The following is a 24,184-nucleotide window of genomic DNA, read 5'->3' as shown; positions in this document are numbered from 1 at the left end:
TAATACTTTGTCTGAGTCTACATTATAGACCTGTAATGTCTTGCATTCAGACTTATCTACATCTGCAAATTATAAGCTCCTTGAGGACAGGAATTATGACTTACTCATATCTGTAGCCTTGTTAGCATTTAGTAAATGTCCAAAGAAATAAAGGAACTCGAGGGCCAATATGTCTTCCACAGAATCACATTTATAATGTGAACAGAAAAGGAAAATAGGATTTCATATACAGTTGCTTATGGGTTTTCTCTCAGGAAAACATATTTCCTAAATTGGGTTATGCCGGTATTTTTTTTTTTTATGCCGGTATTTTTTATCTCAGTATTTCTCATCACTACATAAATGCTTCTTGGTCATAAATAGCAATAGTGGGAAGCCTGGGTGGCTCAGTGGTTGAGCACCTGCCTTTGGCCCAGAACATGGCCCTGGAGTCCCGGGATCGAGTCCTGCATCAGGCTCCCTGTGTGGAGCCTGCTTCTCCCTCTGCCTCTCTCTCTCTCTGTCTTTCATGAATAAATAAAGTATTTAAATGAATAAATAAATAAACAAACAAATAAATAAATAGCGATAGCATCCTACTGAATGTTGTGAGACATACCAAAGGAGAGAGTATTCCTGTCAGGAAGGAACATGAATGCATTTTAACTCTGGTGTACCCTGGGCATATTTCTGAATCTCAGGAGTTTTCACATGTATTCCACTTGGAGTATGTATGAAAGGGGCACTGTCTATCATGAAGAGATTATGCTGAAATGGAAGTCTACTTAATACATGTTTATAAAAATCCTTTAAAACTGGCCTGTATGATTAAAATTCTTTTTATCTCCTAGAATGTCCAGTGATTTTGAATGACTACGACTTAACCAAACCACATGAAACAGAAAATGTGGACAGTGCAGAAGGCCCAACCAATGAAGATGAAGATCTAGGAGGTAAGCCACTGCGACCGACTAAAAATGGTTATAGATATGGTTGAAGCTTAATATATGGAAGAAATCAGGAACTCTCCAAGAAAAGCTTGCATTTGTGGGTTGAGTTGGGAATAATTAAGTTTTGTTCATTTTACAAACATTAATATTTAAAAATTTGCTGAAGGATATCAGCAAACTTTGAGAATATAAGGTGTTTATTCAGTGTTTAAGTTATACCACTTCATTTTTAAAATGTTTATTTGACTCTTTTTCATTATAAAAATAATAACTGTTCATTATGGAGTATTTCCCCACCAACAACCAATTCTCCAATTCTTCAGACAGTAAGTGGGCATCCAACAATTCAATTCAATTCTCATACTAACTCCTGGAGTTAGCACAGAACCCACAGGTTAAGGGCTCAGTCCCACAAGACTGCCTTAACTTTAGACATCAGTTGAGTGGGCACCTGAGTGGCTCAGTGGTTGAGCCTTCAGCTCAGGGAGTGATCCCAGAGTACTGAGATTGAGTCCCACATCAGGCTCCCCATAGGGAGCCTGCCTCTCCCTCTGCCTATGTCTCTGCCTCTCTCTGTGTGTCTCTCATGAATCAATGAATAAAATCTTTAGACACCAGTTGAAACTACCAGGTCTCCATGTCACCTGCACTTTTGTCCAGCTTGGCTACAATGCAGAGTTTTTCACAACCCCTCCCCTCAGTTTTGACAAGTTGCTAGAATGACTCCCAGAATCTAGGAAAGCACTTTACTTTACTATTAGTAGTTTATTACAAAGGATAGAGCTCAAGAACAGTCACATGGAAGAGATGCATAGGGCAGGGTATAGGGTGGGAGGGCATGGAGCTTCCATGCCCTCTTTGGGCACACCACCCTGCCATCATCTTTTTTTTTTTTTTTTAATTTTTATTTATTTATGATAGTCACACAGAGAGAGAGAGAGAGAGAGAGAGAGGCAGAGACATAGGCAGAAGGAGAAGCAGGCTCCATGCACCGGGAGCCCGACGTGGGATTCGATCCCGGGTCTCCAGGATCGCGCCCTGGGCCAAAGGCAGGCGCCAAACCGCTGCGCCACCCAGGGATCCCCCTGCCATCATCTTGATGTGTTCACCAACCCAGAAACTCTGAATCTCATTATCCAAGAGTTTTTATAGAGATCAATCTTTAGTCACCCCCCCCCCATCACTTTGTCTTTCTGGTGACCATTCCATCCTGAGGTTACCTAGGGGCCTTACCCTAAGTCACCTCATTAGCATAAATTTAGCCATGATTGAAAGGAGCTTGTTATAAATAACAAAAGATACTCCTATCACTCAGGAAATTCAAGAGTTTTGGGAATTCTTGTGCCAGGAACCTAGGACAAGGACCAAATATATTTTTGTACTTTACCATAGGCCACCCACTGATCTTTGACCATGAATCTCTTATAGCACAAGAATTATAAAAGTCAAGATACTGGTGGGGCACTTGGGTGTCTCAGTTGATTAAGCATCTGACTCTTGATTTCGGCTCAGGTCGTGATATCAGGGTAATGAGATCGAGCCCAACCCCTCATCGAGCTCTGTGTCTGGCTCCATGCTCAATGAGGAGTCTTCTTGAGATTCTGTCCCTCCCTCTCCTTCAACACCACCCCCCACCCACTCACAGGCTTTAAATAAATAAATAAAATATTTTAAAAAAATAAAAAAAAAACAAAAAACAAAATAAAAAATAAAAAAAATCAAGATACTGGCACATTACTACAGTCACAGTCAGTCATTAATAATTATTCCAGTCCATCACCATATCATATGAAAATGTTTCCCAGGGTGAGGCCATTCAAGCTTGCAGGTTTTGATTTTGTCAGGTTCCAAAAGCAGGAGTGGTCTCAGCAATATATGGCTTCACCTTTTCAGCATCTAGTATAATTGAGCTGAGAGGCAATATTTATTATTCTCTTGCTCTGAGCCTTTCTTGAGATTTTAGTATAATACTGAATTTCCTTCATTATATAACCCATTGATTCATTTCTTTACCCTCAGCTACCATTCTTTCTTTTCATTTCTACCTGAACCTTTGCACTTTTGGAAGGAACATTAGGTTAAACTACTGTGCTGGTCTAGAGGATGGATGGCTCAGTGGTTGAGTGTCTGTTTTTGGCTCAGGTCGTGATCCCGGGGTCCTGGGATTGAGTCCCACTTCGGGCTCCCCGCAGGAAGCCTGCTTCTGCCTATGTCTCTGCCTCTCTCTCTCTGTGTCTCTCATGAATAAATAAAAAATCTTTAAAAACAAACAAACTAGGCAGCCTGGGTGGCTCAGCGGTTTAGCACCACCTTCAGCCCAGGGCATGATCCTGGAGACCTGGGATCGAGTCCCATGTCGGGCTCCCTGAATGTAGTCTGCCTATGTCTCTGCCTCTCTCTGTGTCTCTTATGAATAAATAAATAAAATCTTTAAAAACAAACAAACTACTATGCTGGTCTAGATTGCAAGCAACAATACTAGTCGAGCAAGTGCCTTCCCATCAATCCACTCCTGATCCTATAGAGTAGAGTTACTTAGGTACAGAACCAGCAGGCTCTTTTTGCCACTAACAATAGAGCTTCATTCACTGTTAACTCCAGTTGGGGAAATGGAGTGAAGGCACAACCTGCCCTATCAAACCTTTAAAAATTCTGACATAAAGGTTTAAAACTATAGTTACTGGGCAGCCTGGGTGGCTCAGCAGTTTAGCGCCACCTTCAGCCCAGGGTGTGATCCTGGAGACCCAGAATAGAGTCCCCTGTTGGGCTCCCTGCATGGAGCCTGCTTCTCCCTCAGCCTGTCTCTGCCTCTTTCTCTCTCTCTCTCTGTGTCTCTCATGAATAAATAAATAAAATCTTAAAATAAATAAATAAATAAAACTATTGTTACATTTCTTGTCTAGGGATCATGTCTGTTTCCAGCACTTGTTGAAGCACTAGTCCCATGACTACTGCATCAAGTAGGAAAGAGAAAGTTGAAGTGATAAAGAAAAAAGAAAAGTTGAGGGAAAGAAAAATAGTATTGTCATCAAACTAGTGTCTTCTCTTGGGAAGAATTATAGTCATACCAATATTTTCCCCCTACAGAAAAAGTTAATAGCGTCCTCCCCCATTCTTCTTCCCCAGATCCACCAGAAAAACAGGAATCTGTCAATGAGGACACTCCCTTATCCCTGCTCATGCTGAGTGTGAGCGCACATTCTTAAATATATGTATAACAGCCCTTCCTGCCTACAAGTTCCCCTCTTTTAAACAACCAGTGTTAAGTTGCCTATTCCAAATCTCTATGAAACTGTTCTTCTGAGGACAATATCTCTCTGCCCATTTGACTTTATGGGCTGTAAAGTTTCTTGTCCTGAAGAAATTGGTGCAATATCTTCCAAACTTGTTTTTGTTGTTGTGTTTTGGGGGTTTTGTTTTGTTTTGTTTGTTTTTTGTTTGCTTTGTTTGTTTTTTGTTTTGTTTTGTTTTTTTGGTTCTCTTACCATTTGCATTTACCACCAAGTAAGCAATGCACAGTCCAGAGTCAGTGTCTATTCTGTCGAAACACATTTGTAGCACCCCTCACCCAGCTACTGGCACCAGTTCAATATCATTTACTTACCAGCTATGTGTGGGGCTGTCCCTCTGAGGAATTTTCCCCATAGCCATAGGTAGCCTCTGTCTCTCTTGTTGGCAGATAGAACAGTTCTTGTTGGCATTTTGAGCCTCAGAGGGTGCAAAAGGAGTATGTCCAGATTCAGTCCTCTGTATTGCTATGGTCCCCAAATATCTACTCCTTCCATGGACCCAGGTGGCCACTTCAAGTAAGTACACTGCGATCTCCACTTGTTTCCAGTCACCTTCCAAACCCGGAAGGGAATTCTGTTGGGCATTGACATACTTACTTTAATGTACCCCTCAAATTCCTATAGTGGGGGCACCTGGGAGGCTCAGTGGGTTTAGTGCCTACCTACAGCTCAGGTCATGATCCCAGGTCCCTAGGATCAAGCCCCACGTTGGGCTCCCTGCTGAGCAGGGAGCCTGCTTCTCCCTCTCCCTCTGCAGCTTCCCCTCTTTGTACACATGCTCACACACTCTCTCTCTCTCTCTCTCTCTCTGTCAAATATAAATAAATAAAATCTTATTTAAAAATCCCTAGTGGGATCCCTGGGTGGCGCAGCGGTTTGGCGCCTGCCTTTGGCCCAGGGCGCGATCCTGGAGACCCGGGATCGAATCCCACGTCGGGCTCCCTGCATGGAGCCTGCTTCTCCCTCTGCCTGTGTCTCTGCCTCTCTCTCTCTCTCTCTCTCTCTCTCTCTCTCTCTGTGACTATCATAAATAAATAAAAATTAAAAATAAATCCCTAGTGATTTCTGTATGGTCATGGCCTATATGGGCATCCCTTTAAAAGACCAGTTTTCCTTCTGCCTATCCCTGTGGCGAGGCCACTGGCCATCACTCGAGTTAGGTAAAAACCAAAATGTAGATAGAGGCTTTTGTCATTGATCCATCCTTCCATCACTACTAGGAAAACAGCATGAAATTCATCTACTGAGTTCATTTGTTTTTGCATCTTCAGTCAGAGTGGTGGTCCTCCAAACAGGATATTGTTCGTTTACCTTGGAATTGCCACCCATAAACCAAGCAGCTCTATGTTGTTCAGTCTAGATCTGCTTTTGGGGCACTGTCCAAGTAATGATACAGCCTCATATGATTCCAAAGTCAGTCCTGAGGAAAAGAGGCTCACTGCTTGTGAGTACCTCCTGCTTGCATTCCTCAGGTAGCATAATCCTGTATAAACCATTTCCGTCTTAGTATGGAACTCTCCTGGGCATTGCCCTCCCAGAAACCTTAAGCATTTCTGTGACATTACCTAAGACATGGGCATTTTAGATGTTAAGATTGCTTTTGTACTGCAGTCATAGGGGCAGTTTCAATTAATATCCAATAGCAGGCTACTAATTGCTTCTCAAATGGAAATCTCCTTTCCATAATCCCAATAGTTGTTGATGGGAAGCAGTCACAGGCTTTTGCCATAAACTTCAATCTATGCTCCACATAGAGCTACCACACAGAAACTGTTCCCATTAGCACTGCCACTTCTCATTTACACTGTGGACTGGGGCAATCTTATCCATCCCCATTCAGCATGTCCAATTAATAGGACAGATTTACATGCTTTCTGTTTTACAGAAACAATTAATACCCAGTCACAGACAATGTCCATGCCCATAATACATTCAAATAAAAGAGATGCAGCCACTTCAGACATACCAGCTTTCTTTCAGACTTTTACCTTAATCCTTCAACCCTTCCATTCCTAACTGTGACCTATCAACAAGTTTTGGTTTTATAAAATGAGGTGAGGGAGAAGTTCCCCAGTCAGACATAATATCCATTCTCATAACAGTTTCAGGTGAAGGAGACACAATTTATTCACAAATAGCTTATTTAAACGTTCCTTTCCATCTAAGCCTCCACCTTAATCCTGTCAACCCTTATAAACATTTCTGTATTCTCTCAGTCAAATTGAAGCCCCCTGTAGGGCTTCACTAACAAGTTTTGGTTACTACAGTGAGTGAGGCTCCCATGTTGGGGTGTGGGGTGTCCCAGAAACTTCTGTGCCCCCTGACCATTTCACCCTTTCATGTGCATAAGGCTTTGGTCCCTAGTGAGAGGCTGAGCCCTGTTCTTTTGTCATGACAAAGATTAATCTGCCCGACTATTGCCCTAGCTGATTTCAGATCAAGTTTCTGTTTATAATCTTTGCCTTCTGGCTTTGTAAGTTCCTTTACTCTGGAGCAATAGAGCAAACTTGTTTGGGGCCCTTTAATGGAGAAAGTCCCTTTGGTCCACCCAACCTTGCATAGTGCTGTCTTAAGACCTTTGTTTCAAACCCCTCAATGTCTGTTTCTTTATTCTGTTTCTTTATAACAATCTAAAGATTTTCAGTCCGATGAGTCCTTTGACTCTCCCCCTTTCTTTTTTCTTCTTTGTTTTGGCCTTACCAGTGTTCCCTTTATTCTTTTTTTTTCTTAATAACCATTTACAATTTTCCACCTTGCTGGGACAAGTCCCTTGACTCTCCCTTCTGCCCCTCCTCATTTTCTTGTTAATTACCTAATGTTTTTATTAGCATCTCTAAGACCCAAGAGGGGAGGGTAAAATAGCAGATTCATCTGGTTTCTTTTACTGTTGCTTGATTTTGCAGCAGGAAGATTACATGGCATGCCCATGCCAAAGGGGTTCCCTGTTCTGACTTTGTTTTCTTAGATTCTGTATTTGTCTCTTTGGCATCCACTCATCACAGGACCAGTTTTATTAACTGTACTGTCTTTCTGTATCTTGGACGCTTTGATATTTGGGGTCCTTACAGACCCAGGGAAAGCCTGCTTTTCCCAGGGATAGCCAATTCTTATAGATAGCAGAGGAGTTAGCCAGGATCATTCTTTTCATACACAAACCAACCAGTCCAGAACCTGTGCCTCCCAACCATCTCCTTACCTAATTCTCATACACCAAGGTAATATTTCCTCTGCTCCAAATCATCCCACAGCCAAGTATATCAGATAACTAGAGACCATTCTGTGTTCTAGAATCTGTCAGGATTATTCAAACCAACCAATCCTAAACTGTTTACTCTGCCTGCCTTGCCTTTTCTCAGAAACTCCAATAAAAACTCTGGCCTAGGAGGATTTCCTTCACTGCTCTTTTCTGCCTCCCGACTGACACTGGTGCTTTCCCCTGTGGCCCTGTGTGGCATGTGGCAATACCCCCTCTATGGGTCTCATGAATATAAAAAATTTCTTCCTTCCAATTTTTGTTCTTATCTCCTCCTGTGGCTTTACTAACTTCACCATACCATGTCCAATATGCACATTCTTAGAACACCCCCTTAAACCAGTTATCATGACCTGGATAACTGGCATATTTAAGGAGTAAATATGTCTGTTATCATAAAGCCAGTCCCACATAGCTTTTTTTTTTTTTTTTTTTTTTTTTAGAATTTTTATTTATTTATTCATAGAGACAGAGAGAGGGGCAGAGACACAGGCAGAAGGAGAAGCAGGCTCCACGCAACAAGCCTGATGTGGGACTCGATCCCGGATCTCCAGGATCACACCCCAGGCTGCAGGCGGCGCTAAACCGCTGCGCCACCAGGGCTGCCCCCACATAGCTTACATACAAAATATATCAACTGTTAAATCTGGGTGTTCCACTGGCATTTATAGATGGAATCGGATATTCCTCTTCTCAGGGTAAATAGAACCTACAGTGGCTTTCATCTAGTCCACCACGCTGCTGTGTATCTGGATCATGTATAGCCATCTGATTATTGCATAGTTAGCTGTGGGTTGAGTATCAACCCAAACATGCTCTTCTTCTCTGTAGAATTCAAAACCAAATATACTCCCCCTAAGTTAGTCACTATTACTGTCCATTTTAGTAATAGCTCTTCAGGAAGCTGATGATACTGATTCACAAAATGAGACAATGCCTTCATATTATACCTCCTGGTTTCAGTAGTTTCTTGGTTTTGGCCTCTCACCATGTGAACTATCTTTTTGGTGAACAGAGGTTTTAGAGGTCTTCTCTGTTGTTCCCTCAAAATTTTACCTTTTAGGGCAACCTTTGAACTTAACATCTGAAGCTTAAAGCAATCGAAGTCTGAGCTTGGTCCAACATCAAGGTTTGGTCAACACTTTCTGTTCATTTCATTTTAGTTAATTCAGGTAACAGTAACTAATTTCACTTTTTTCCTGTTAGTTTGCATTTCCTTATGTACCCATGAACCAGCTCACAGGTGGTGGATCCATCTCTGAAAACCCTTGGTAACTTTACCTCATCACTGATCACAACACAGCTGTTTTTCCGTAACATGGGTGACCATGTGGCAAGGAATCAGAGGTTCCTCATTTCTTGCTCTTTCTTCTTTTCTCTTCCCAAACCACATGTTTCCATGAGCCCAGATTGTTCTAGCAAATCCCACTCCTGACACCAATTCTGGGTTTTTTCCAACACTGACATCAATTTCTCCAGACACCAACTGGGCATCCAGAAATTCAATTCGATTCTCATACTAACTCCTGGAGTTAACACAGAACCCACAGTTTAAGGGCTTAGTCGCATGAGACTGCCCTCCCTCACTTTAGACACCAGTTGAAGCTACCAGGTCTCTGCCTTACCAGCACTTCTGTCCTGCTTGGCTACAAATACAGGGTTTCCACAACCATCCTCCTCAGGTTTGACAAGTTGCTAGAATGACTCACAGAATCTAGGAAAGCACTTTACTTACTATTATTAGTTTATTATAAAGGACACAACTCCATGGAAACTCCATGCCCTCTTTGGGCACACCACCTTCCCATCATCTTGATGTGACCACCAACCCAGAAACTCTCTGAATTTCATTGTTCAAGAATTTTCATAAAGCTCAATCTCCAGTCCCCATACTCCTTTCCCCTTAATCACTTGGTCTTCCTGATGACCATCCCTTCCTGAGATTATTATATAGGGGCCCCACCCTAAAGTCATTAGCATAAACTCAGGTGTAATTGAAAGGACCTTATTATTGAATAACAAAAGACACTCTTGTCCCTCAGGAAATTCAAGGGTTTTAGGAACTCTGTCAGGAACAGGGAACAAAGACTAAATATGTTTTTATATTTTACCACATTTTGGAAAGTTGATAGAAAGAAAAAAGAAAAACTCACCTCTCTCCCTACCACCCAAAGATAGTCTTTGTCAGCACTGTGGAATACTTCCAGGCTTTTTTGTGAATTCTGAGCACTGTATTTATATAAACATTGTACACATTTTATGCTAATATTCATGTTGATAAATCTGATCACTATTACTTTATGAATGTCACTCAGATCTCATCTTAGATGTCATTTCTTCAGAGAGATTTTCCCTGACAACCCAGTAACTATTTTAACACATTCCTTATTTTAATTCTCTGCATGGCACTTACCATGGATAATTTTGGAGTTTTATTTATTTCTCTATTGTCTTTATCTCTTTACCTTGTATGAGCCAGGATCTTGGGCTGTCTTTTTCAAGGCTAGGCATTTGCAGCACATAGAATAGTACTTGGCCTATAGTAGGATATAAAATAAAGATTTGTTAAATAAGGGACCAAATGAATGCATTAGATTAATTACATGTGTGCATCCATGTGTTTCTTAGAGGAAGAAAAGAAAAAAAAGAAAATCAGTTCTTGAGATGATTCTTTTGTCTTAGATTCTTAAGGGACCAACAATTAGAGTTCTATCTCTAAAGCTTCTGAGATTCAAATCACAGCTTCAACTAACATTCCAGCTCTGCCTAGCTATACATTAATTTGTACCAGTTCTTAACCACAGAGACGAAAAATGCTGCCTGGCACAGGATGTGGTCATTTGTGCTGAGGAAAGGCATACAGTGTTCTACCAGCTTCATGCAACGTCTTAAAGATGCTATCCATGGAGTCACATTCAAAATGAGGCAGATAATAACTGGGCTTGCATTTTTCTGAGTTAGGGTTTCTGAGTTTTGGTAGGTGATGGCATTAAGTTTGTGTCTGGATCTTTGGTCTGGAAATTTATCATTTATGTTAGAATTCCCTCTGGATTCAGAAATAGCCTATGAGTTTTATGTTTTCAGGTGGTCAGAAAAAAACACAACAGATAGATACTTGATCATTCCCATTTTAGTATATGTGCTGCCAAAGTGAGTACCAGATTAAATACCCAAATATAAACAAACAAACAAACAAACAAAAAAACCCAATTCCATTCAACTACAGGAATTTAAAACAAATATTGTAAAAACTCATGTGGTACAGCATTTCTGTAGGAATCCATATAGTAGATTCCAGGCCTCTACATTTTGACCCTGTTCCTGAAGTGCATCCAAGGAGAAAGAAAGAGATTCAGTCTCTGTGGACCACTCACTTTAGGTCAAGTGCCAGTGTAATTTCTATCTCCTTATGTCCAGTTCCATGTGAGTGGATGAATGGGGTATCAGTGTATTTTTCTCAATTGTTAGGGATCTAGGAGTGTCATAACATTTCTTAGAGAGACTAGAAAATATGATCAGTCATTCTAAATAATTTGGGAAAGACAGAAGAAATGGCTCTTTCCTCTAAGCCTGATTTAAAAAGAAATGAGGGGTGTCTAGGTGGCTCAGTTGGTTAAGAGTCCAATTCTTGATTTCCACTCAGGTTTTGATCTCAGAATTGTGAGATCAAACTCTGCACTGGGCTCTGTGCTCAGTGGGGAGTCAACTTGATATTCTCTCCCTCTCCCGCTGCCCCTCCCCCTCACTTGCACTCAGTCTCTCTCTCAAATAAAAAAATCTTATTTTTTTTAAATAAAAAAATCTTAAAAAAAAAAAGAAATGGGCAGGCTAACTTTAGCATTAAAAGATTAACCCTTTAAAAAAAAAGATTAACCCTTTATTTCATGATTAAACTCCAAACTGATTACTGTACTGTTAACGTTGGCACTTAATCTGGGTCATATACCTTTGGACAACGTTATTACCAGGCCTCTGCCTTTTTACTTTTTTAGGCCTCTGCCTTTTAAAGAGATAAAATATGACCAGTAGATACAAATTATACATGCTAAATTGTAAAAGAATTGAAAAGTAGCATTGACTGAAAGAAGATATGCCTATTGCGTAATAAGGTACTTTTTTTTATCATATTCAGCATAGGGAAACGTTAAGACTAGCTAGAATTATACTTTTAAAGATAATTAGAGAGGATTCCTGGGTGGCTCAGTGGTTTAGCCCCTGCCTTTTGCCCAGGGTGTGATCCTAAAGTCCCAGGATTGAGTCCCACAAAAGGCTCCCTGCATGGAGCCTGCTTCTCCCTCTGCCTGTGTCTCTTCCTCTCTCTCTCTGTGTTTCTCATGAATAAATAAATAAAAATCTTTAAAAAAAAATAAAGGTAATTAGAATTAAACTTTTAAAGGAAATTTAGCTATAATATAATAATGGTTATAAACAACTTTAAAAGCATGCTTTAGAGGATCCTAAAGTTTAATGGATGGATTAAATGGATTAAATAGTTTAATCCTAAACTATTTAAGTTTAATGGAAGCATTTATTTTTTATGTTATCTAAAAACTTTTGAAAACTAAGGTCTGTCCTAGAATGTTTTTAATTCACAATAATTATAATCATATCTGATTTATATTTTAAAGAAAATGAAATGTCATATGTAGCTTTCTAAGTTTCCAGCTCTTAGAAAATTATTTATAGAAGATTAGAAATGCTCACTTTATTTTTCTTTATTATTGTGTGAGAAACAAAATAAAATATTTGGAAAAAAAACTTTTAAAAGATCTTAACATTTAACATAAATTCACTTGTTTCCTCCCCTCCAGATATTTTTATCATTTTTTAAGAGTTTTTGGTGTGTGTGTGTGTGTGTGTGTGTGTGTGTTTAAATAATCTCCAGTCCAATATGGGGCTTGACCTCGCAACCCAAAGATGATTTTTTGTGTTTTTTTTTTAATTATATATTCCTACAAGCCTAGTTGGCAATTTTTTTCTGTAAAGTGCCAGATAGTAAATATCGTGGACTTTGTGGCCAAATGATTTCTGTTGCAACATCTCAACTCTGCTGTTGTAGTGTAAAGCAGCCATAGAAGATATATAAATGAATGTGCATAGCCGTATACCAGTAACTTTATTTACAGAAATAGGCAGTGAGTCAGATTTGGCCTATAGCTCATAGTTTGCTGACTCCTGGCCTGATGTATACATTTATTATATGATGAGTTAAGAATGGTTTTGCTCCTTGAAAGAACAATATTTATGTAAATATTTCAAAAGGACATCAGTAGGGAGCCTAACACTACAATTTTTTAAATTAGAAAAATATATATCACTAACAGCTTTGTTTATCTCACACATACATAGTGAGTATAGAAAAATTTTTTTTTGAAAATTTAAATCTAATAGACTAATGCACTAATCTATTAATCTAATAGACTAATTTACATCAATTCAAGTTTGTTTCCTCCATAAGATCTACTTGTACTATCCCAGCTCTCTCAAGTGTAGTCTTAGGGCTGAGTTTTTGGAGTCTGTTTAATTAGTACTTGTTTAAGCACCTAATTATACTGTATTTGGATTTGTGTGTGCAAATGACAGACTTTCACCTTATTACATTATAAGCTTTTTGAAAAAAAAAAAAAAAAAAAAAAAAGCCCTAGTAGCCTACATTTATATATTGGTAAAAATACCTACCTATAAGTGATATAATCCAACTGGATCAAAAAACACAAGAAATGGAGATTTCAGAGTTCTTTTTCAAGCCTGGTCATTGATTTCTATGAATTGTCATTATTTCTCTTGTCAGTGGTAATGAACTACAATCCTTGTCAGACTAATCTTGAGAAGTAGGAAATAACCAGGGAGCTCCAAATCTTTTATAAAAATAAACAAAAGTTTAGTGTTTGATATGTGCAAGGGTGCCATAGGCACTTCACTGAATACAAAGGACATTGGGACCTTCCTGTTGGAACTAAAATGTCTTTGAGTTACCCTAATGTCAAAAGCAGAAGTTAGGGCACCTGGGTGACTCAGTGGTTGAGTGTCTACCTTTGACTCAGGTCATGATCCTGGGGTCCTTGGATCTAGTGCTGCATCAGGTTCCCCGAAGGAGCCTACTTCTCCCTCTGCCTGTGTTTCTGCCTCTCTTTCTATGTCTCTCATGAATAAATAAATAAAATCTTTAAAAAAAAAAAAAAGCAGAAGTTAAAGAAACATTTATAACATACCATTAGACTATCCTATTGCTTGCATGGGCCCTGTGTTCCCCGAGAAACACAATAAAATAAAAGCCTCTGGACACCAGGGCTAGTGGTCAAAAGTCTCAAATCAGGGTGTCAGCATGGCCATGCTCCCTTTAAAGGCTCTAGGAAAGGATCTTCCCTTGCTTCTGTCTAGCTTCTGCTTGCTCCCAGCAACCTTGGTGTTCCTTGGCTTGTGTCAACATGACTCCAACTTCTGCCTCCTTCATATGGCCTTCCCCTCACGTGTATATCTCTGTATGTCTTCTGTTTTTCTTATACAGTTATTGGATTAAGAACCCACCCTAATGCAGTGTGATTGCATCTTAACTAATAATATCTACAAAAGTCATTCTGAAGTTCCTGGCAAACATGAATTTTGAGGAGACATTTCAATGGACTATACTCTTTCTCTCTCTAATCTTTACAACTATCAAATACACCTGAAATAAAATAGATGAAATGGATTCCTTTTTAATTATGTGTACAGTGGTGATTAATCAGTTTTTAATTACTTCTGTAAGAGTTAGAATTGTGCCTGGTTCCATGAGGAAAGTTGAATTTGATAATTTTTTGATAGGCCTTAAATTTTCTCTATTGTGATACCTTAGATCAAAGATAAAAAAAAAATAATTAGAAAGTCTGCTGAAAAAAAAATTCTTCCCACCTCAGGAGATACAGCTCCTATCTTCAGTAGCTTTCCATCCATGTCAGAGTCTCAAGTCAAAGAGGTGTACAACATATTTGTGCTCATGAAAAATACAAACTACGTTGATGCTTCTGAAAGGGGGGGAAAAAACCCAAGCCACATTTGCGGTTTATGGATGCTAATTACTGCTACATTTAGATGTGTGAAGGAGGGGTTTATGGCTGGAGCGAGCTGGGAGAGACCAAGTCAGCCTCGCCTAGGCGCTCACTGAGGTTCCAGTGGTACTGCTCAGCACACGCAAATATATGCTTCAAAAGGAAGTGCCGTTTTTTATCAAAATATTACATCTCTCAAGCCCAGATCAAGACCTGTCGCTCATGGGATGCAGGGGTTATCTTACAAAATCAGCAGTGCTTTGCTGCAGAAGTTCACTCACAGGGGATTTCTGTAAGTGTTCGCAATGGGCAGAGGCTTTACCGTTTCTACTGTGTCAAACCGGTATGTTCTGTTGGTGACAGAACACCTTTCCTTGAATCTTTTTAACAAAAAACGTCTCTGGATTTTTTTTTTTTTTTAACCAAGCTGCATGGCACAGTGAACTAAAAGGAACTTAGTAGGAAACTATTTGGCATCTGCAAAAGAAGAATGGATGGCTGTATCAGTTGGCAGAAAAATGGATCTGCTCACTGTCCTTAGTGGGTCCTCAAAGACTCTTTCCCCCTTTCTTTTTTCTTTTTCTTATTTCTTTTTTACTGGGGAGCAATAGTGTTTGTGCCTCCTTGGAGCAGAAACAAGATGAGTGTGAAATAAAACACAAATTCCAGTCCAGTTGGTTAGCTGTGCACGTGAAACACCCATGTGTGCCTGCTAATTCTCATAATATCTGATCTTGCCAAGCAAATTCAGCTGCTCAAACTAAGTTTGGCACCAGTATGGTGACCTGGGCCATTGTGTACCCTGGTGCAGTTTGGTAACTACATAAAGGCACCCTGCTGAGGAATAAGTGAGAAATCCCAGTGGTGTGCCAGAGTTAGCTCATAATCGCTTATTAAACTTTAAGGAATTTTGTCAGCCGGCTTACTTCACATTGGTAGCTTGAATTGGGCCATGGTATTCATACCCCTGACATCAGCGAATGCTACAAATAAGCCCTTCCCCCTCTCTGAGTTGGTTTTTAAGCACTTACCAGCACACCATTGGACTGAGGGCTGAATGAAATCCTGTTCTGGCTCACTAGGTCATCATTTTTCATAATTTGTCAGAGGGACCTTTTTCTTTTCTTTTTTCTTTTGTAATTTGCATGAAGGGAAATAGTGTTGGAGATGAGAAGAGTACATAAGACCTTTCCACAACATGGTAGGTAGGATCCACAAATTTTATGTTAAAATATGAGGATCACATTATTGTAAAGTTAATGAAATAATAGGGAGTTTTCTATTACAAAAAGCGCAAAGCAACAACAGTGAAGTTTAGACGAGACCCAACTGACCATACATTAAACTTAAAATGTCCTAAATAATCATGAGTCAGTAACTTCCTTCTGAATCTCATAACACAAGAATTTTAACTTGCTCCTGTAGGTGAAGGGAAGAGTGGACAGTTGGAGATGATCACCAATCCTGTTATATCCAATTTTATACATATTACCTTTGTGGCGGTTTTATTGTTCTCTACTGTCTCCTAAAAAGAGCTGACAACATGGCAAGGGCAGAGTTTTCTTAGTGTCACTCTCCTTTTATGCCAGAATTTGGGGTATATAGTAAACACTCAGTATTTATCCATTTTTCTCTCTGCCTTTCCATCCAGCCATCCATTTATCCATTCATCCCCTGCATTGTTCCATGTGCTCATTAAATAACTGTCAGTTAAGTAAAGTGAAGACGAACATGTGACTACATTTTGGCAATGGGTGTCCTTTAGCTGTGTTCTTCAAACTGCTCTTCAAATATGGGAAGACTTTGTAAAGATTACGTGGGTGTGCATAATTTTAAGACAATCAATTTCCAGGGTTTAAACTTCAATATGTTCTCTTTCCTAAATCTGATATGCCCTATAAGACTGCTGTAGTTAAGGTTCTTCTGTCCCATCTCCCCTTTCACAGGGATCCTTCTCCATTTTATAAAAAAAAGACACATTGCTCACCCAGCCCAAATCTTACTCTTTGCCCTACAGTACAAGTACTTCCAGGATGCCACATAAAGGGTCAGTTAGATAATTTCTTTAATCAGACTTTTGTAAATGTATCCCCTCCATCCATCTCATTAAAAGATACATTCCCAACAAAATTTTTTTTTATATTTAATAATTATTGGTCAAGATTTGCAACATTCTTGTATGGTTTTAATCAATTGTATGCTAATAATTTTAATAATACAGAAGAAAATTTTTTACCCCTAGCACTTCATGGTAACAAAAATATTTTTATTTATACATATATATTGTTGTTGCTATAGAGATATATGATAGGACAAGTAGTAAAGATTCAAGCATAAAAGAACAGTACATAAGGGGGCGCCCAGGTGGCTCAGTCAGTTAAGCATCCAACTCTTGATTTTGGCTCAGGTCATGGTCTCAGGGTCATGAGATGGAGCCCTGTGTAGGGCTGGGTGCTCTGCAGGGAGTCTGCTTGAGATTCTCTCCCTCACCCTCCGTCCAGTTGCATGCACGCATGCGCAGCTGTGTATGTGTGTGCATGGAAGTGCACGCTCTCTCTCTCTCATAAATAAATAAATCTTTAAAAAACAGTACCTAAGGATGAAGTTCTATGGGTAAAGTGAAATGGAAATAGAAGTTCAGGGAGAAAATTTCTGATTTTTTAAAAAAGCGTATGTATTTTAAAGGTTTTTTTTTTTAAGATTTTATTAATTTATTCATGAGAGACACACAGAGAGAAGCAGAGACATAGGCAGAGGGAGAAGCAGGTTTAATGCAGGAAGCCCGATGTGGGACTCGATCCCGGGACCCCCGGATCATGCCCTGAGCCAAAGGCAGAAGTTCAACCACTGAGCCACCCAGGCGTCCCTATTTTAAAATTAATGATGGAGTAAATCCAGTCATTAATATTTATACTCCATTGGATACATTTGGAAGGGTGCACTAACAGTTTAATCATTATTATTTACAATAAACAAAATGTATATTTGTTTAGAAAATGTTTAAATGATGATGAAAAATTGTAGATGTCAACTTAATTTCCACTTAATGTCTACTGTGTATAGGGGAGAAACATAACTTTTCAAAATTCTTTTGAGGGTACTTGAGCAAATAATTTGAAGGTCAACCACTGTCATATGAAGTATATACAAGGGGAGGGGTGGCAGGGGGAAAAATAAAAATAAAGTATATACAATGTAGCACAGAAGAGCCTTCAGTTTAAGCCTCAGCCTACTTAAAGGTCTAAGACAAAGATTCTTAACCTGAAATCTCAAAGTTTGGGAAGCCTCTCAAAACTATGTAAAATTTTGTGTTTATGGGCACGTGTACATTTTATCTGAGCCAAGAGTACACTTCTGACCAAACATTTAAGATCTTACAGCTTCTTGACTCTGTTGTTTTTATAATAGTTCCATATGTAATGGTCTATAGAATGGCTTCTAACATAAACAATTTTGGGTCAGCTCTGTATGTATAGAAAATAACATATAGTAATTATAAAAATCATGAAGTAAGCATAATTCTCCTTTCTTTACCAACCTGAAACCTATCGTAGAGCAATCTTTTAATTTTATTCCTGGCTGATTCAAAGGCCTTTCCTTTTTCTTAATTTTGATAAAGTTACAGTTGCTTTGTCCACAGAAAATGGATCTAGAAAAATGCTGGATGGAAATTTTGAAAACAGTTTTTTAAAGGAATAGATAGACATCATTTATCCCTGACAATTCTGTTATGCAGCATCTAATTTAGCACCTAATACTCGGCAGTCTAGTGATACTGATGTAGTATTCAGGCTTAGAATTGGGAAGATTACATTTGGAGGTGACTGGCAGCACAGGAGTTTGAAAGCTTTGGATTTTAAAGTGTCACACACATAGCAGATGAGTAAAGATGTCAGAGCCAAGCCTAAAGGAGGACCCTGGTAATCCTGCCCTTGGTGTATAACCTTCAAACACCAATAAACAAGATTATCTGGATTTAACATGTGACCTTTCTCATTCTTACTGGTTAGGTCCAGATGTTTTCTCATTCAGCTGTCTGGTTGAAATCTGCTTCTTAACTGACTGCAATTGGATCTAGATTTGAGGTTGTAGAAACGACAGTCTTGAAAACTCTATTCTGCAGGGGGTGATGCTGTCTAAACAGTAACATATGGAGACTGATGGTTTAATAATTAAAAATAATTTGTGACCTTACCCTTAATAGATTTGTTAATTATGTCAACTGAATAAGTAAAAATGGGGTTGTGGTAGATATTTCACTATATTAGTCAGTCTGGTGGCATTAAAAACATTGACAAGATTTGTTAGAACCAGGCTTTCTTGCACCTGCGTCTGCAGAAGCAGAAATCCCAGTTATGCCTTTGTTACCCTTTGTCACCCTCCAGGAAGTTCATAGCAGCCCTAGAGAAAGCAGGAAAGGCTGTTTATTAACTTCTCTTAAGTCTGTCTAAGCTTATGGCCATACTTCTCTTCCACCAAAATTTGGACACAATTTACTCTACGTGTATTACCTCTCTTCATTGCTTGGAGCCCAGGACTGTTTCTGGCGTTTTGTTATGAACTGTTCCTTCAGATTGTACTAGTTCTTCAGGCTGTAGTGGTTGCACTAGTTCTGTCTCTGAGACTATATGAAAAAGATACTTCTGTATTTTCTTTTCTCATGGGGGAACTAAACTCTCATATCACTGAGTAAGCCCTCAGAGAGCTTCCCCTTGTGATCTTATATTATCGCTGACTTGTAGGGCAGGAATAGTACTCATTAATTAATTAATAACCATAGCCTAGTAAGGGACACTAAATTATTAACAGAATAGAAAGTGAGACATGAGAACATAAGACATAAAAGCACAAAATATGACAATATAGTTAGAAAATCTGGGTCTTTATGGATTTTAGCACAACTTAGAAAGCAAAATCAGTGGTTACTTAGGTATTCTCTGAAATTGATAATAAAATAATATCAGTCTGAAGTTAATAACAAAATAATTAAGTATGGGAAATGTCCTGAGGCCAACTCTTAACATTTGATTTAGTTTTCTTCTCTACTACCAAGTAACAGATGTACCTTGTGTTTTTTAATACAACACTTATAATTTCTGTGAAAAGGGCATGACATTAGTTATACAGGAACAAAAGGAGTTAAAGATAGTCTCATGAGGATTTGTCGTATCAGATTAATCATAGGTCAAAAATGACACTTGTCACAATGCTTCTTGTAATAGTTGGTATATGAGTAGCTAAACTCTACCCTCTTGAGACAGAGTATCAGCGTAGCTAAATATCAGTTGTTGGGTTGGTTTTTGTTTTAATCCTTACAGAGTTATTTTTTTTCCCTAACAGCTTTAATTCACATACCTTTAAGTGTTGAAGTCCATTATTTTTAGTAAATTTACAGACTTGTGCAACTAGCACCATATTTCAGAACATTTCTATCATCCTAAAAAAAATCCCTGGTACCTGTTTGCAGGGAATCCCCATTCTTATTCCCAGCCCCAGGCAACCACTTATCTGACTTCTGTCTCTACAGATTTACTGGTCCTGGACATCTTGTATAAAGGAATAATATAGTATGTAGTCTTTTGCTTCTAGCCCCTTTCACTTAGCATGACATATTTCTTTTTTTTAAACTTTATCCATGTTATTGCATGTTTCAGTACTTTGTTTCTCTTTATTTCTGAATAGTATTCTATTGAATCAATAAAATACATTTTGTTTATTAATTCACCAATTGGTAGACCTTCTTACTGTTTCCATTTTTTTGGCTTTTATGATCCTGCTATGAACATTTATGTACAAGTGTTTGTGTGGATATATGTTTTCTTTTGGGTAGATACCTAGGAGTAAAATTGGTGGGTTGTATGGTAATTTATGTTTAATTTTATAAGAAATGTCTATATTAGTTATCAATTGCTATATAATAAACCTTAGCAGCTTAGAACATTACAAATTTATTATCTCAGGAATACAGGTACAACCTATTTGGGTCCTCTGCTTCTTATGAAGCCACAATCAAGGTATTGACTCAGACTGCGGTCTCATCTGAACATTTGACTAGGGAAGGATCAAATTCCAAATTCACTGTGTCATTGTCACGATTCAGTTCCCTGAGGGTTATTGGACTGGGCCTCATTTCCTCACTGTAGGCTGACCAGAAACAGCCTTCAGTTCTTTGCCATGTGGGCTCTCTAGCTTACTTCATCAGAGAAGTGCATGAGAAGCACCAGGGAAAGAGTGAGAACAAGATGGAAGTCATGGTTTTTTATAATCTAACAACAGAAGTGATTTCCCATCATTTTTGCTGTGTTCTTTTAATTAGAAACAAATGACCCAGGTCCAACCCACATTTAAAGGGTGCAGTTTGTACAAGGACATGAACACTAGGAGTCAGGGATTGTTGGGAACCATTTCAGAAGGCTATCCATTACATAGGAAATTTTTTTTTTCCAAATGGCTATACCGTTTTACATACCTGCCAGCAGAAGATTACAGTTCCATTTTCTCCACATCCTTACCAACACTCATTGTTTTCTGTCTTTTTGAAGATAGCCATTCCAGTGGGTGTGAATGGCATTTCATTGGGTTTTAGTTTGCATTTCTCTAATTACTAATGATGTTGAACATCATTTCATTAGCCAGTTGCTCATTTGTATCATTTCTTTGGTGAAATGTCAATTCAAATATTTTTCATGTTTTTCACTGGATTGTTTGACTTACTATTGAATTATAAGATGTTTTCATTTATGAATCATCTCTTGGTATCATATCTAAGAAATCTTTGCCTAACTCAAGGTCACAAAGATAATATGTGTCAGCTACTATGCTAGGCATTCTATACATTATTTTGCCTAACGTAATTACAGTAACAACCCTGTTAGGTGTAGATAATATCATCATTGCACAAGTGAGAAAATTCACAGAAATCAAGTGACTTGCTAAGATCATACAAGTAGAGTACAACTTGAACCTAGATGTCATCTTACTCCAAAGCCTGTGCTCTTACATCAGAACTTTAATATATATATATATATATATATATTCAAATCCATTTTCGGGCAAAATAAGAATGAAATACCATATTGTCTTTTCCTTATAATTATCAATACCCATTCTGGTGCTATTTGAATACTGGTAGTAGAAACCTCTCTATTCATGATTGTTGGAAGTTGCCTTTTGAAACAGAAAAAAAAAAATTATACTCCAGTTTGTTGGCTAGATTCCATCCTAGTTTTATCCTGCCAGACAATATTCTCTCCACTCTTTCTAGTGGAGCAAGGATGCATCTTTGCTTGCAGCCTTGAAGTGTGTTCCTGGGCAGCTGTTAAGCAGTTGTTATACTTTACCCCCAGGGACAACCATGTTCCAGTGACAAGATAGTTTACTCCCTTATGCACTTTTAATGTTATACATTCACCTAAGACAAGTCAGTACTGAGTTCTTCCATGTTTCTTAGCCACAGAGAAGAGATTGGAGGAAGCAGAGAGGAAGAAAAGTCCAAATAATATGTGGCAGATAGTAAATTTTATATTATTTTGTATATATTCTGTTTTAATCAATTAAATGTTAAAAAGACCAAGAATCTTCTAATTCTTGATCCTCATATTCATTTTCCTCTCTTTCAAGAATCTTTTATGTACCTTTTGGGTCTGGTTGGTATACCTTACGTTAGAAATACAATTTGTTATCGCTGTAGCCTAATATGCTAGCCTTAGGCAAAATTACAATCTGTGCAATTAAAAAAACAAACAAACATTTCCAGCCTTAATTTTGTATTTGAAGCAAAAAACAGGATAATCACTCACCCTTTCCTTCCTTCTTGCCCTCTTGCCTTCTTTCCTTCCTTCATTCCTTCCTTCCTTCCTTCCTTCCTTCCTTCCTTCCTTCCTTCTTTCCTTCCTTCCTTCCTTTGTTCCAGTTGCTAAACTGTGTGCCTAGTCCTGTGCTACATGTTAAGAATGTGAGTGGAATAATATACAGACATTGACATCAAGCAGCCACTAGGTAGAAGGGAAAACAGGGACTATTATAGAAGAAGCAGATTTGGAAGGGAAATCAAAGGAAGAGAAATAATTAGCTAGGTTGCAACTTGTTGAGTATGAAACAAGTATAAGAAATATAAGAAATGATTGTCAATAGCTGTTGAGCTAGCAGGGAGGACTAGGCTGGAAATATAGATGTAGGGAGTCATCAACCGTAGAAGGTTGTTGGATCAGTAAAATATGTAAAGTGAGAAAACAAAAAGTTGAAGAAACAGACCTGAGGTGACCATTGACACCTAGGAGACAGAGAAAGAGGAGTAGACAGAGAAAATAAATAAGTATGGTAGGAATAGAATCAGACAGGAATAGAACTCAGGGAAGGAGTTCAAGAAGCAGGAACTAGTCATCCTATTTCAAAGGATGGCATTCTGCTCCAAAGTGGGGGATTAGGGAAAACAAAAGACTGACCACCATGGGCAAAGAAGTAAACTATAGGACTGGTTATCACTTGTGGGGCTTTTTGTGGTGTATTATGAGGAGAAATTCTGCATACCACATCTCAACTTCAGAATGTTGTAGAAAGGTAGGAAGTGGTACATCAAAGTGGCTTATTCCTTCTTCCCTGCCTGGCTACCTTCTTAAATTGGTTCAAGCTACCCAAAGAAATTCATTCATTCATTCATTCATTCATTCATTCATTCATTCAATACTTACAGTAAATGAGCCCTCTGAAATGCTCTGGTGACAAAAATTTAAAAAATGGCCCCTGCCTTGAAGATACTCCTTATCTGTATGGGAAATAAACATGTTAACTGTCATATAACACAACACATACTATGCATACCAGGAACTTATGTTATGGAGACAGAGGGATTTTCATTACTTCCCTTACCTGTGACTGAGTTTGGTGTTGTGACAGTCAGAATGTTTTTAGACAATTTAACTGTATTTTGATAATTTTTTAGTTTTTCTAAGTGGTATATTTTATTTTTTTAAGTGGTATATTTTAATGTGCTTTAAATGTTTTGAACTCTGTCAAAAATAGAATGAATATTCTATACAAAGGAATCATAAAAGAAAAGAAAGATTTTTCTTCTGGACTTATAAATGAAATGTCTACTAGGTAAATAATCTATCTCTAGTAAGTTTGGGCAACATCTAAAACCACATCTTCTTTAGATGTATTTTCATTCATTATTTTTCAATGGATGGCTATTATTTCTAAGAAATACAAATATAAAATAATGTATAGGTTGGGGCACCTGGGTGGCTCAGTCGGTTAAGTGTCTGCCTTTAGCTCAGGTCATGATCTCAGGGTCCTGGGATTAAGTTGCACATCTGGCTTCCTGCTCAGCAGGGAGTCTGCTTGTCCTTCTCCCTCTGCCCCTCCCCCTGCTCATGTGTGAGCTTGCATATGCTCTCTCTCTCTGTCTCAAATGAATAAATAAAATCTTTTTTAAATGTATATATATATATTAAATGATCAATAGAGAAAGTTCATAGTTACAATGGATAGAAATGAAAATGTCAAAAAAAAAAAAAGAAAGAAAGAAAAAATGTCATAATGCACCTGGTGGCTGAGTCCGTTAAGCATCTGCCTTTGGCTAGGTCATGATCCCAGGGTCTGGAGATCCCGCCCTGCATGGGGCTCCCTTCCGCAGCAGGGGATCTCCTTCTCCCTTGCCCTCTGCCGCTCCTCCCTATTTGT

The 24,184-nt window shown here is 38.5% G+C and overlaps 2 protein-coding genes across 3 annotated transcripts in view; one reads left to right on the top strand and one right to left on the bottom strand.

Moving 5' to 3' along the window:
• ZPBP2 (zona pellucida binding protein 2) overlaps window positions 1-7,436 on the bottom strand; it is a 46,024-nt gene extending 38,588 nt beyond the window's left edge. Inside the window, exon 1 of the mRNA XM_077853096.1 lies at window positions 7,416-7,436. The gene's annotated coding sequence lies outside the window, so the exon portion shown is untranslated. The remainder of the gene's footprint in view (window positions 1-7,415) is intronic.
• Window positions 1-24,184, top strand: part of IKZF3 (IKAROS family zinc finger 3) — a 91,552-nt gene that overhangs the window by 27,275 nt on the left and 40,093 nt on the right. For both annotated transcript variants that reach the window (XM_077853092.1, XM_077853091.1), the window contains exon 3: window positions 831-932. In XM_077853092.1, coding sequence (XP_077709218.1) covers window positions 831-932 — 102 coding nt within the window. The remainder of the gene's footprint in view (window positions 1-830; window positions 933-24,184) is intronic.

This window comes from Canis aureus, chromosome 16, assembly GCF_053574225.1.
Source record: "Canis aureus isolate CA01 chromosome 16, VMU_Caureus_v.1.0, whole genome shotgun sequence".
NCBI lineage: Eukaryota > Metazoa > Chordata > Mammalia > Carnivora > Canidae > Canis > Canis aureus.
Note: the sequence above shows the minus strand (reverse complement) of the source record. Positions and strands in the feature narration are given on the sequence as shown.